General features: G+C 41.5%; 1 protein-coding gene across 1 annotated transcript in view; it reads right to left on the minus strand.

The window, feature by feature from the left end:
• Positions 1 to 15,216, minus strand: part of fbxw10 (F-box and WD repeat domain containing 10) — a gene marked incomplete at its 5' end in the record, with an annotated part of 50,347 nt that overhangs the window by 15,236 nt on the left and 19,895 nt on the right. Inside the window, 6 exon segments of the mRNA XM_060938885.1 lie at positions 2,151 to 2,305; positions 2,437 to 2,558; positions 6,815 to 7,018; positions 11,402 to 11,511; positions 11,644 to 11,754; positions 14,847 to 14,974. Coding sequence (XP_060794868.1) covers positions 2,151 to 2,305; positions 2,437 to 2,558; positions 6,815 to 7,018; positions 11,402 to 11,511; positions 11,644 to 11,754; positions 14,847 to 14,974 — 830 coding nt within the window.

Genomic DNA, 15,216 nt, shown 5'->3' on the forward strand with positions numbered 1-15,216 from the left:
CTTACTTAGACTGAAAAGTTGTGGAAATAAATAGCCTTCTCTGCCTCAAAGCGTTGTCCTGCCGTCCTCTGTGCTCCACCCACACCTTATTAGCGCTACAGTCCACCATCAGGAGAACACTGAACAACAGTGGTGTGCATGGCAGGGTTGCAAGGAAAAAGCCACTACTCTCCAAAAAGAACATTGCTACTCGTCTGCAGTTTGCTAAAGATCACGTGGACAAGCCAGAAGGCCATTGGAAAAATGTTTTGTGGACGGATGAGACCAAAATAGAACTTTTTGGTTTAAATGAGAAGCATTATGTTTGGAGAAAGGAAAACACTGCATTCCAGCATAAGAACCTTATCCCATCTGTGAAACATGCTGGTGGTAGTATCATGGTTTGGGCCTGTTTTGCTGCATCTGGGCCAGGACGGCTTGCCATCATTGATGGAACAATGAATTCTGAATTATACCAGTGAATTCTAAAGGAAAATGTCAGGACATCTGTCCATGAACTGAATCTCAAGAGAAGGTGGTTCACGCAGCAAGACAATGACCCTAAGCACACAAGTCGCTCTACCAAAGAATGGTTAAAGAAGAATAAAGTTAATGTTTTGGAATGGCCAAGTCAAAGTCCTGACCTTAATCCAATCGAAATGTTGCAGAAGGACCTGAAGCCAGCAGTTCATGTGAGGAAACCCACCAACATCCCAGAGTTGAAGCTGTTCTGTACGGAGGAACGGGCTAAAATTCCTCCAAGCCGGTGTGCAGGACTGATCAACAGTTACCGCAAACGTTTATTTGGTAGTTATAGCTGCACAAGGGGGTCACACCAGATACTGAAAGCAAAGGTTCACATACTTTTGCCACTTACAGATGTGTAATATTGGATCATTTTCCTCAATAAATAAATGACCAAGTATAATATTTTTGTCTCATTTGTTTAACTGGGTTCTCTTTATCTACTTTTAGGACTTGTGTGAAAATCTGATGATGTTTTAGGTCATATTTATGCAGAAATTTAGAAAATTCTAAAGGGTTCACAAACCTTCAAGCACCACTGTAAATACGCAGTCGTGTCCTGAGTAGCTCTTTTATTCAGTCTTTTACCTGATTTAAATCATATGACACTAGGTATCAGAGAGATATTGCAGTTGAGGTCAGATAATGTGGGATATCGGGCTATTTTTAGGTTTTTAAATGATATAGAAATTATTAGGAGAATTTAGCACAATAGGGTAGGAAACAAGTCCAGAAGGTGGCGGTAATGCACCGAAAAGCTTTTTGCCAACCACCATAAAAGAAGAAAGAAGCTTTACCTAATGTGGAAATCCCGCTCTGGTCATTGGCATGCGAGTCTCGCTCCTCCACGAAATTATGGCGTGCTGATCGCAGTTGATGGAGAATTCATGCTCTGCGCAAGGCTTACAGCTCGTTCGACGAACTCGGAACAACATGGGAATGGTGCGGATTTCACGTCAATTACGAGAAATACATGCTAATTTTGGTGTTTTTAAAGAAGAAAGTCAAGACATTGGCTTTTATGCAGCCAAGTTTATTTAATCAACATTTCGGGGGGTTTTTTTGTTGTTTGTTTGTTTGGTTTTTTTACTTTTGGGAGCATATTTTGGCCGCTTGACCTTAATTTGGGCGCCTTTTTTAATTTGGGCGCCTACGATGTTATCCGTCGAAGGTTTCATGTAATTGAAAGGCCTGAAAAGGAGAACCAACCAAGTATTGAGTGTATAAATGAACATACTTTTCAGAAGTTGGACATTTCTGTATTGTAAATCCTTTTTTTGATTGATCTTAGGAAATATTCTAATCATTTGAGATACTGGATTTCTGATTTTCATGAGCTATAAGCCATAATCATCCAAATTAAAATATAACAAAAGGGCTTGAAATATTTCACTTCACATGTAATGAATATAGAATATTTTTTGAAAGTTTAACTTTTTGAATTAAATTACAAAAAAAAAAGAACTTTTTTCCACAATATTCCAGTTGTTTGAGATGCACTAGTATAGTGACTATAATAATATAATGGTATAGTGCCGTACAGTATTAGGGGATAATTAGGTCTTCGATGGGAAACTTTTGTCATGTGACTAAAATAAAACATGACGTCCTAAGCATTTTAATGCTTTGAATTTTAGATAGTGAACCTTCAGAAGAGTCGCTGTCTCCATGTCCCACATCTTGATCGTTCCTCCCTCACAGCCGCTGATCACCAGAGACGAGTTGGTCTTCACACACACTACAGGCTTCCGGTGACGGAACTTCATCCTGTCACAGCACTGACCCATCTGCAGGCACCACACTGACACCAACACATTATCAATGTTTCAAATTTGCTCTACCCCATGTGCATCAAAGCCCAAGCAATGTGTGTGAATATAAATGTTACAGGAGCTGACAGGAAAGTGATGTGGCTTGTTAAATATATTTTACCTTTGACTTTGCAGTCTCTGGCTCCAGAGACCAGATGGTTTCCATGCAGGTCGAGGCAGGTGATGGTGCCTGTGTGTCCAGACAATATCATCACGCATGCACCGGTTTTCAGGTTCCAGCATCTTCCAAATAAAACATTTGTTTTGAAAATAAATCAGTCTTTACTTTTTAATTTCTATGGATTATAGAAACAAGACCATCAATGACAGCGTAGCTCACTCCGGCTCCGTCTAGTTCAGAAAGAACGATCTAAAGTGGGCCACCTTGCACAATAAATGTTGTAAGCTATAAACACTATATACAAGCTATATATAGAAGCGATATCCACCCTAGGAATCCCGACCTATTTACCAGAAAGAATCCAAAATGGAGAGGAATTGACCGAGAAGAAGCAATTTTTGTTGAACTGCTCATTAAGGTTTAATTAGTCCATAACTTCATTAATAATTGTAATTAAGCAAATCTGGGTAGAAGTTATATACACCCTTGGTACCCCTACCTTCATGCCAGAAAGAATCAAAATTGGTGAAGAATTGAGGGAGAAGCAATTTGTGTGGAAACTGCTCGTTAGGGCTTAATTACTCCATATCTTCATTATTACTTGCAATTATGCAAATTTGGGTAGAAATTATATGCACCCCATGCAGTCCTACCTTCCTGCCAAAAAGAATAAAAATCAGTGAAGAATTGAGAGAGAAGAAGCGATTTTCATGAAATGTGAACGATGCCGGATGGACACCGGATAACACATGATAGCATGAGCTCATCGCCTCTTGGCCAGATGAGCTAGTAACCAGAATAGCTGAAACTTATCTTACAATTTAGCACTCTGGAGGTCTTTCACATGACTTCATCATAACTGTGGGTTTGTTTACACGGCCATGTTGCCGAGCAAGCTTTGTGTTTGACAATGACCACCACAATTGTGGCACAGGTGGCTCACTCATTGGTTAGGACTTCATTGCCAGGACAGAAGGCCATGGCAGTGTATGTTTATGGAGGAAGTGACAGATGAATTAACCAATCAGATTTTGATTTATAATGGGTGGGACTAAAAATGTATCCCTCTGATTTCTCGAAGGGGGCGGCACGGTGGTGTAGTGGTTAGCGCTGTCGCCTCACAGCAAGAAGGTCCTGGGCTCGAGCCCCGGGGCCGGCGAGGGCCTTTCTGTGTGGAGTTTGCATGTTCTCCCCGTGTCCGCGTGGGTTTCCTCCGGGTGCTCCGGTTTCCCCCACAGTCCAAAGACATGCAGGTTAGGTTAACTGGTGACTCTAAATTGAGCGTAGGTGTGAATGTGAGTGTGAATGGTTGTCTGTGTCTATGTGTCAGCCCTGTGATGACCTGGCAACTTGTCCAGGGTGTACCCCGCTTTTCGCCCATAGTCAGCTGGGATAGGCTCCAGCTTGCCTGCGACCCTGTAGAAGGATAAAGCGGCTAGAGATAATGAGATGAGAATGAGATGATTTCTCAAAGGCCAACGCTAGCTTAACTGTGAGTCGGAAAGCAAGTAACACAGGCTAACGACCGAGAAACTAAGATTTCTGTCTCCAGACTCTTCTTCCATGCACACATAGCAATGTCATAATTTCATATGAATAAAGTTTTGTTTTGGTTCTTTTTTTGGTGAACTTCATCAAATCCCTCTATTGTAAAATATGTTAATTTGTTAGTTGTTGCGTTTAGTCCTGGATATGACTTTAAACTGCAACCAGTGGTGAGTCTCGGGTCCAGGAGGACTTGAGTATTGGGGAAAGTGGAGTTACCCCTTAATCACCATTGCTCCCAGGTCCGCTCTGACCTGGAGTGGTAGCACCTGCCTGGGTTCCAGCTATATAAATAGTACATCACCAATAAGGTGCTGGCAGCAGGGCGCTTTTCAATGCAATGTGGCAGATGAACCCAACAGGGCCAATGGCACACCGCCAGATGACATATGGCCAACAGATGGCATCACTCGGCAAGTCAGTTGTCACTGCGGGGAAACTTCCATACCCGTCAGGTCTGTGGGACTTTTGCGTACCACTTGACATCAGGTCTGGAGGTCCAGAGAGACAACACGATGGGGGCATGACATTGTTTGTCATATTTTACTGTGCAAGGTGCTTTGTTAGGAGAGGAGAATAGTATATGAGAGGTCACAAGGCCAGGCATTCCGTGGTGGCTTGGCTGGGCCATTCATGGTGCCGGTGCGGGCAACTCTTGCCCCTTTTCCACCAAAGCAGTTCCAGGGCTGGTTCGGGGCCAGTGCTTAGTTTGGAACCGGGTTTTCTGTTTCCACTGACAAAGAACTGGCTCTGGGGCCAGAAAAACCAGTTCCAGGCTAGCAACAACTCTCTGCTGGGCCAGAGGAAAGAACCGCTTACATCAGTGGGGGGGGGCGGAGTTGTTAAGACCGACAACAATAACAAGACCGTGAAAGATCGCCATTTTTAAGCGACAAGAAGCAGCAGCTGTACAAACGCGAAGTCATCCATTATTATTATTATTGTTGTTGTTGTTGTTGCTGCTGCTTCTTCCGCGTTGTTTTTGCTTTGATATTCGCGCCAAGGTTTATGCAAATGTAGCGACGTAACTGACGTATACAGCGACGTAATGACGTATACAACGACGTAACTGACATATACAGCGACGTAATGACGTGTCTTTTCTTAGCACCACGAGCGATGGAAAAGCAAGCTGGTTCTCAGCTGGCTCGCAAGTTGAACGAGTTGAGAACCAGCACCAGCACTGGCCCCGAACCAGCCCTGGAACTGATTTGGTGGAAAAGGGGTATCTGTCACTCTGGTACGGGTCTCGCAGCCCATCTGCATTTCTGCGCATCCTAATGAAGCAGTCATCATTGCTAGCAATGGACAGATGGCGAATTTGTTGGGTTCCACTATTTGTTGGGTTCCACTATTGTATGTTAATGGTTCCTCTATTGTTTCTGATGGGGCATTAATTAGTCTAACACACCTGTGGACATCATCATGCTTGGGAAGTCTGGAAAGGGGTAAGCTGGCTATGTGAATCCTGCATGGACAATATTCATTAATACAGTAGATCTTTTATTTTTTCCAAGATATGATTTTTTTTTTAATGTAAGAACGTTTTGACACACATTCGCTGTTTGTATCGGATCAAATATTAAGTGCCCGACTATTATAGTCTGTTTTATCTCACACAGTGTAATGTAGCCAGCTGACTGAACAGTATGTCGCCTACAGTCTGTATTTTTTTTTTTTTTTAATCATGCTTGGGATGTCTGGAAAGGGAAATGCCAGAATTCTTTCCCCTGTCTCCGTGTGTTGATCGCCCGGTCATTCATTGTTTTCCAGAATAAATGCTGACCGATAGATCGACTCTCCACCTCCTCTGCATCATCTATTAGCCACACAGAGACTTTTAGTTATTATTAAAGTAACTGACTGGTTATAGTCGGTTCCACACACTCGCCCCAGTATTTTTCACTCAGACTTAAATATTCATTTCCCCGTGTAATTTACTGAGTTACTTTTAAAATCAACATCGACAGCTACACACAACGGAGCGACCTGGCAGCCTGATGCTAATCCCTTACAGAACCCTTTGCCCTGTTGCTTTTTTGGTGTCTGGCTAAGTTTTGGCTGAACTCAAGTCCCAGCTCTAATAGGTACGGTTCACTATATAGATGTTAACTCTTGCACAGACTATTAAAAAGCATCGTATCAACTCCCTTCACTACAGAGACAAAACTCAGCTTTAAATATCTGTTAAGCCGGACAGCTCTAAAACTGTCAGACTGTATATGGCTGTGAAATGGCTCCTCTGTTGCCCCTTTTCCACCAAAGCAGTTCCAGGGCTGGTTCGGGGCCAGTGCTTAGTTTGGAACCGGGTTTTCTGTTTCCACTGACAAAGAAATGGCTCTGGGGCCAGAAAAACCGGTTCCAGGCTAGCACCAACTCTCTGCTGGGCCAGAGGAAAGAACCGCTTACGTCAGCGGGGGGGCAGAGTTGTTAAGACCAACAACAATAACAAGACCGCGAAAGATCGCCATTTTTAAGCGACAAGAAGCAGCAGCTGTACAAACACGAAGTCATCCATTATTATTATTGTTGTTGTTGTTGCTGCTGCTGCTTCCCCGTTGTTTTTGCTTCGATATTCGCGCCAAGGTTTATGCAAACGTAGCGACGTAACTGACGTATACAGCGACGTAATGACGTATACAGCGACGTAACTGACGTATACAGCGACGTAATGACATGATTCCCCTTAGCACCACAAGCTATGGAAAAGCAAACTGGTTCTCAGCTGGCTCGCAAGTTGAACGAGTTGTGAACCAGCACCAGCACTGGCCCCGAACCAGCCCTGGAACTGATTTGGTGGAAAAGGGGTATGTGTCAGTGTAGTTAATCTTACCGGATGCTGAGATCGTAGCTGGCACTGATCACCAGCTCTCTCTCATCACACACCAGCACTGCTTTCACACTGCCTGCATGGCCGTGCATCACCGGGGGAACCTCCTTCAACAGCGTTGTGTCCAGTAGACGCACAAATCGGTCCTTAGAGCCCAGTGCCACCACCCTGCCTCCGCTATAATGGACCACTCTGCTGGCGTCTTTTCTGTGGTGAAGGACAAGAAGATCAATAACTGACTGACTAATTATTATTACTACAGTGAACAGATGATGGCTAAAAAGATGATCATATGCGAAATATTGAAAACATAATTATCACAGGAGATTCAGTAGTTTTACTGAACTTTATACTACAGCGCTGTTGAATTCTCCATTCTGGTTGGTCAGAAGGTGTGGATTAATTTCCTATAACATCAGCTCTCACAGTAATGCAGCTACAAATCATAGTATATTAATACACTCATTCTAATAGGTTATAATTTATACAATTACAACTGACTCAGGATCTTTTATGATGAGGAAACCAGAACATCAAGGCTGTAGTTGCTCATCTGTCCTGCCATCAAAACCACCCTGATGACCAAAACATCAAACAGAACTGAAATGTGACGATGTGAGAGAGAGAGGACCGACCTCCACCACTAACTGCTTACAACAGGAACATCAACAAAGGATTAAATTTTGTTCCCCGAGGGAAGATCGACCCAAAACATCCATCAGAACTGGAATCAGATGAGAAATGAGAGCGGAGATACAATTCTAGTCAGAAGGAAATGTGTTAAGTTGACCTAATTATGAATTTGTGAGCAAAAAATTTGCAGTACAATGACCAAGTGTTGTGCAGAAGGTCGAGTTCTTTGAAATAAAATAATCAGAACTGAAATCCATTGAGAACTGAGGGAGGAGACACGATTACCTGAAAATAAACAAAGTTGGAAGCAAATTGTTTACAACTAGAAAATCAACAACCAACCAAATTTTGTTCCTCAAGGGAAGGTTGACCCAAAACATCGATCACAACTGGAATCGGATGAAAAATGAGAGAGGAGATACAATTCTAGTGAGAGACCTAATTACTTGGCCAAAGTACTAACTCATTAGCAAAAAATTGACAAAACAACGAGCAGGTTTTGTGCGGAGTGATGAGTTCTTTCAAACAAAACAATCGGAATGGAAATCCGTGGAGAACTGACAGAGGAGATACAGTACGATTTAACTGAATTGTGGACGACGGATGCCACGCCACGGCAACAGCTCATTGACCTTATGGACAGATGAGCTAATAAATTGTCAACATGTTCTGTAATAAGTAAAAAATGTAATCATTATAAAATTGTTGTGTATAAAAGGAAAAAAAAACATTTTGGGATGAACTTTGGGTTGTTTAAACAAAGTCTGCTTCATCTTAGGACACGGTGTCTTTGAGTTTCCTATTACAACAAGCCACCAAGTGATTTATTTCTTACACGTCGTTGTATCATTTCTGAAGCCTGTAGTACAACAAATGTATGAACCTCTGACTCCTTTTTATTATAGCTGTCACTGTAATTAGTTTTGTGTTGGAATTATTATGGTATGGAAGTATATTTGAAATTCAAACACTTGTATGTATCGCTTGGAGCACTTTTGTGGAAATGGAAAGTGATTTTATTATATGTACAGTATGTAAAACCCTAATCCCAAAAACATTGTGGAAAATGTAAATAAAAACAGAATGATTTGCAAAACCATAGACACCTTAAATTTCATTGAAATATATAGTGAAAAGGCAAAATATGAACAAAATGGTGTATATTCAAGTCAACTTATATTCAGTTAGTACATTGTTAAATAATACTATATTAATATTATATTATTTTATCCACATTCACTGGATATGAGCAACCGCACACTCAGATTGGTTACTCTACTACTAGGCTATCAGCTCATATACCGTGAGTAGAGAAAAACAAAATGGCGGAGCGTGTTGCTGAACCAACCGAGGATGAAATAAAAACTGTACTTGAAAACAAAACCACAAAAATTATCAAATATTTAAAAGAAACAGAAGTAGCTAAAAGAATATAGTTAGTGCACCCCCCCCCCCCATATCTCCTGTTCCACACTCCAGCCCAGTCTGTGGCGGTAATGCACCTTTAAGTTGGTTTGCCAACCGCCAAAAAACCCTAAAGAAGAAGAAAACCCCCAAAAATACAAAGAAAAGCAACAAAATATGGAATGAAAATATTTGATGGGAAGAACGTATCTTTTTAATTTTTCAAGAATTATTATTATCGCATTTTTCACAAATTGCTCCTGTCATTTCGCTGGTTTGTTTACATTCTAAGCGGAAATGATTTTGTCAGACATTTTGTATAAAGTTCTTATTTATCGAATTTGCAAAAAATAAAAATGCTCTGTTTGTCAAAATCCAGTGAAGGTGTATAGAATAAAACAGTTATTCCACTCAATCTCATTGTACATGAATAATAGACAACCCGGTGCGACGCACCTCATCAGCTATCAGCTCATGTACGACTCGATTTCGTGGAATAACTGTTAAATATTAAACACTGTAGCACAGCAATACATGTTGTCCAACTTTGTTGGAGGTGATATTTCCGCCTCTGTTTGTTTGTTTGACTGTTTCCAATGTAACTCAAAAAGTAATGAATGGATTTTGATGAAATTTGGAGGAAAGGTGACCAAGGAACAATTGCTTAGATTTTGATGCAAATCCAGATATGTACTGTATGTGGATCAAGGATTTATTTTGTCTTTTCCCAACGTAACACAAAAAGTAGTGAACGGATTTTGATGAAATTTGGTGTACAGCTTTAGTATTATCCCAGGTTCAAGTGATTTGATTGTGATGTTGATCCATGTCCTAGATTAGTAAACATCTGGACATATATGTGGCTTGGCGGAGGTATGCACCCCGTTGGGTTAGCCTGGGCCCGCCCATCCTAAATGTGACGCAACACGAGGGCCTGTTGCGAGCTTAGTCTGGCAGGTCAAGCTATCTCCAGCTCTTCCAAGCTCCCGAAAAATCGGGAGCCAATCAACTTTGAGCATCTCCAACGGCCCTGGGTAGAGGCGTGTTCAAGGCAGTGACATAGTAGAACTGCGACCGGAAGCCATAGATTGTTTACAGAATCTATGCCGGAAGCGCTTTATTCACTAGAAACATTACGAACATGGAGCAGCGGCAAGCCTTTGACATAGCGGTAGATGCTGTATTGAAAGCATTCAACGGGAAGTTCTCATTGAAAACGGAGCAAAGAGCAGCCCTGGAGGTATTTATCTTCTTCCTGTTACTCAAGCAGTTTCCGTCGCGTCACATACGTCAGAGGAAAGAGTGATGTGATTGGTTTAAGCTTCGTCACAGCCTTTTCTGGCTTCGACCAGTAGCAAACTGAGGCATTTCAGGGAGGCGGGTCAACCATGCCTTTGGGAAACGGTTGGGCTTAATATCTTTGCCAGACCAAATGCTCGCAGAGCTTTGAAGTCACGTTAGCCAGACTACCCGTTGGGTGCCTTTATAATTTTATACTTTTTTCACTTTAAAGGTAGACTGCCTTACAGATTTTTCAAGTTTAAGTCATAAAAAGAATTTTCCCGGCACCCAATTATTTTTGTTTAGTGACTGAAAGCTACTGAATTTGAAATCACAGACTTCCAATTTTATTGTTTTTTTTAATAGAACAATTAATGAATTTTGGGCCACGTGGCCTGAAATTTTCCGCAATTTTTCCTGCTTCCCCATGACCCAATTCAAGATACTACGTCATGCATCACGTGGTGGGCTTTCCCCGTTCACGCAAGGCATTGTGGGATACAAATTTGAAACAGGAGAGAAAAATGGAGGACGTGAGTGTGCAAATGAAACGTGAAAGACCGACTACAGTAACGGAAAGCAAGAAGAAAAAATGTTATGTTATATACGAAGGAAAGGAAACGCAGGACCAAACTAATAAATATGGGCGCTCAGCGAGCACCTCGGTGTGATCAGCTGTTCGTTTAGCGACAGAATGATGGAACTGTCAGTGCACACTCAAAGGGAAACCTGTAGATGGCAGTAATGCAACACTGTGGATGCCAGCTGCTGTAAAACCCAAAAGAAGAAGAAGAAGGTAAACCTGCGCATGTGCACATGGACTTCCTCTGTCTGCTTGACTGTGCGAAGCGAGCGATTTCATGCACATTATTTGCTTTAATCCCCTCAAATTAAATAACTTCCCAGCCACAGAATGGCCTGATATTTTGTGAGATATTACAGAAATAAACAGATATCACAATGACCACATTTCAGACAGAACTAAATGTCACAGATTTTATGAAATCAAAAGGCCGTCTAGTTTTAAGGATATGTTCTTCCTGTGTATAATTATGTTTTTTGCAGACATTATATAAAGCTACACTTAGTATTATTATTATTATTATTATTATTATTATTATTATTATTATTGTAGTAGTAGTAGTCATTATAACTAGCATTAGTATGCACTGTTGATAAATCTTTGCTATTAAGGTACTAAGCAATTGATAAGAGTTGAAGCTGTATTTTCACGACACAGTCAAATATTAAATGCTCAGTTCTCCACTGTACCTGTCCAGCATGATGAAAATGTTGTAGACTCCACAGTAGATATTCCTTTCCTCCATCTCCACAACCTTGGTTTTAATCTTTGCATAGACTGACTCAAAGCTCCTGGCATCCTGTCAGAATGTGCATACACACACATTACCACACACACACACACACACACACACGTTGTGACAATACCCATAATAAGGTATTGTCTGATATAGCTACTTAGGGGAGTACTAATTCTCCAAAATATTAGTGACCTTATTTTTTGGGAAACTCTTCTTAGGCTGGATGTAAGCCTCTTTTATTCCGATGGGCACTAGGACCTCACAGATCCTGGCATAGACAGGGTTTACTACACAACGGATTCCCTATAAAAGAACACATCATATTAGTGCCTGGTAAATAAACAGACATACAGGTACACTGTCAGAAACAGGGGTACAGTAGGAGTCTATTTCTGTCTCCCAAGGTACACGCTACACTAATGTACCCTCTGGGGCTCATGATTGGGCTTCAAGGTAACTATGTGTACCTTTTTAGGGTCAAAAAGGTACATATATGTCCCCAATCAGTATATAAAGGGTACAAATATGTACCTTAGAGGGTTCGGAGTCAGTGACAAGCCGTTGTACCGCTAAAGGTTCAATCCATCCATTGTCCGTAACCACTTATCCTGTGCAGGGTCATAGGCAAGCTGGATCCTATCCCAGCTGACTATGGGTAAGAGGCGGGGTACACCCTGGACAAGTCACCAGATCATTGTAGGGCTGATGCAGAGAGACATACAACCATTCACACCTACAGTCAATTTAGAGACAACAATAACCTGCATGTCTTTGGACTGTGGGGGAAACCGGAGCACCTGGAGGAAACCCACACAGACGCGAGGAGAACATGCAAACTCCGCACAGAAAGGCCCTCGCCGGCCACGGGGCTCAAACCTGGACCTTCTTGCTGTGAGGCGACAATGATAACCACTACACCGCCATGCCACCCTGAAGGTACAATGATGTACTTTATTTTCTGAGAGTGTAGGTAGGTAGGTGCTTGAAAGTTTGTGAACCCTTTAGAATTTTTTATATTTCTGCATAAATATGATCTAAAACATCATCAGATTTTCACACAAGTCCTAAAAGTAGATAAAGAGAACCCAGTTAAACAAATGAGACAAAAATATTATACTTGGTCATTTATTTATTAAGGAAAATGATCCAATATTACATATCTGTGAGTGGCAAAAGTATGTGAACCTTTGTTTTCAGTATCTGGTGTGACCCCCTTGTGCAGCAATAACTGCAACTAAACGTTTGCGGTAACTGTTGATCAGTCCTGCACACCGGCTTGGAGGAATTTTAGCCCATTCCTCCGTACAGAACAGCTTCAACTCTGGGATGCTGGTGGGTTTCCTCGCATGAACTGCTCGCTTCAGGTCCTTCCACAACATTTCCATTGGATTAAGGTCAGGACTTTGATTTGGTGCATGCATGAAGGTGCATGACCCACCTTCTCTTGAGACTCAGTTCATGGACAGATGTCCTGACATTTTCCTTTAGAATTCACTGGTATAATTCAGAATTAATTGTTCCATCAATGATGGCAAGCCGTCCTGGCCCAGATGCAGCAAAACAGGCCCAAACCATGATACTACCACCACCACGGTTCACAGATGGGATAAGGTTCTTATGCTGGAATGCAGTGTTTTCCTTTCTCCAAACATAACACTTCTCATTTAAACCAAAAAGTTCTATTTTGGTCTCATCCATCCACAAAACATTTTTCCAGTAGCCTTCTGGCTTGGCCACGTGATCTTTAGCAAACTGCAGATGAGCAGCAATGTTCTTTTTGGAGAGCAGTGGCTTTCTCCTTGCAACCCTGCCATGCACACCATTGTTGTTCAGTGTTCTCCTGATGGTGGACTCATGAACATTACACTGTAAAAAAAATATTTGTTGTTTTAACTTAAAAAAGTTAGTGCAAGGGCTGCCTTAAAATTTTGAATTCACTGGAATTCACATAGTAAGTTAAATTGTTGTGAACTTACTATATTAATTTCAGTGAACTCAAAATTTTAAGGCAGCCCTTAAGGCAACCCTTGCACTAACTTTTTTAAGTTAAAACAACAAATCATTTTTGGACTCATGAGCATTAACGTTAGCCAATGTGAGAGAGGCCTTCAGTTGCTGAGAAGTTACCCTGGGGTCCTTTGTGACCTCACCGACTATTACACGCCTTGCTCTTGGAGTGATCTTTGTTGGTCGACCACTCCTGGAGAGGGTAACAATGGTCTTGAATTTCCTCCATTTGTTCACAATCTGCCTGACTGTGGATTGGTGGAGTCCAAACTCTTTAGAGATGGTTTTGTAACCTTTTCCAGCCTGATGAACATAAACAATGCTTTTTCTGAGGTCCTCAGAAATCTCCTTTGTTCGTGCCATGATACACTTCCACAAACGTGCTGTGAAGATCAGACTTTGATAGATCCCTGTTCTTTAAATAAAACAGGGTGCCCACTCACACCTGATTGTCATCCCATTGATTGAAAACACCTGACCCTAATTTCACCTCCAAATTAACTGCTAATCCTAGAGGTTCACATACTTTTGCCACTCACAGATATGTAATATTGGATCATTTTCCTCAATAAATAAATGACCAAGTATAATATTTTTGTCTCATTTGTTTAACTGGGTTCTCTTTATCTACTTTTAGGACTTGTGTGAAAATCTGATGATGTTTTAGGTCATATTTATGCAGAAATATAGAAAATTCTAAAGGGTTCACAAACATTTTTATTTATTTATTTCGCATTTAAAAATAATAAATACATAACAATGAAATATAAATGAGATATAACAGTGCAAGGGAAGCCAAAAACTTATGCTTATATAAAGGCCTCCCTTTATCAAATTATAACAATTTAGATAAATCAATTAAACAAAGTAAATATATAGATAATGAATAAATAAAACAATATCAAGAAAACACAGTACAATAAAGAATAAACTTTCAAGCACCATTGTATGTAGGTGGATCACTAGATGTAATATACTGTAAGTATAATGAGTATAAGTATAGGGGGCACGGTGGTGTAGTGGTTAGCGCTGTCGCCTCACAGCAAGAAGGTCCGGGTTCGAGCCCCGTGGCCGGCGAGGGCCTTTCTGTGCGGAGTTTGCATGTTCTCCCCGTGGGTTTCCTCCGGGTGCTCCGGTTTCCCCCACAGTCCAAAGACATGCAGGTTAGGTTAACTGGTGACTCTAAATTGAGCGTAGGTGTGAATGTGAGTGTGAATGGTTGTCTGTGTCTATGTGTCAGCCCTGTGATGACCTGGCGACTTGTCCAGGGTGTACCCCGCCTTTCACCCATAGTCAGCTGGGATAGGATCCAGCTTGCCTGTGACCCTGTAGAACAGGATAAAGCGGCTACAGATAATGAGATGAGATGAGATCATCAAATCTATCACCTGCAAAATCACGGCCTGTTCCTCCACCATCTTTTTCACACTCTGCTCTGCTACAATCTCCTCGGTGAGGTACCGCCAGTGCTGGGAGACGCATTTACAGCTCTGTAGTGTATCCTTATCCAACAGGCCTGAAACAGACATCACACACTTTATGGGACGAGGACTGTTTACTACACCACACACTCATACAAAGGTGAAAAATAAGGAGGCTCATTTTGGAAAAATAAATAATCCATTCTCAGGCCGAGGATCCACTTATCATGGTTACGCTTGCAAAAGACCAAGCTTGTAGTACTCGAGTCCAACTCATGCCCTAATTTTTTTAAGGACTCGTGACTTGATTTAGACTCGAGCACTGATGACTTGGACT

Source organism: Neoarius graeffei, chromosome 14 (genome assembly GCF_027579695.1).
Source record: "Neoarius graeffei isolate fNeoGra1 chromosome 14, fNeoGra1.pri, whole genome shotgun sequence".
In the NCBI taxonomy this organism is placed as follows: domain Eukaryota; kingdom Metazoa; phylum Chordata; class Actinopteri; order Siluriformes; family Ariidae; genus Neoarius; species Neoarius graeffei.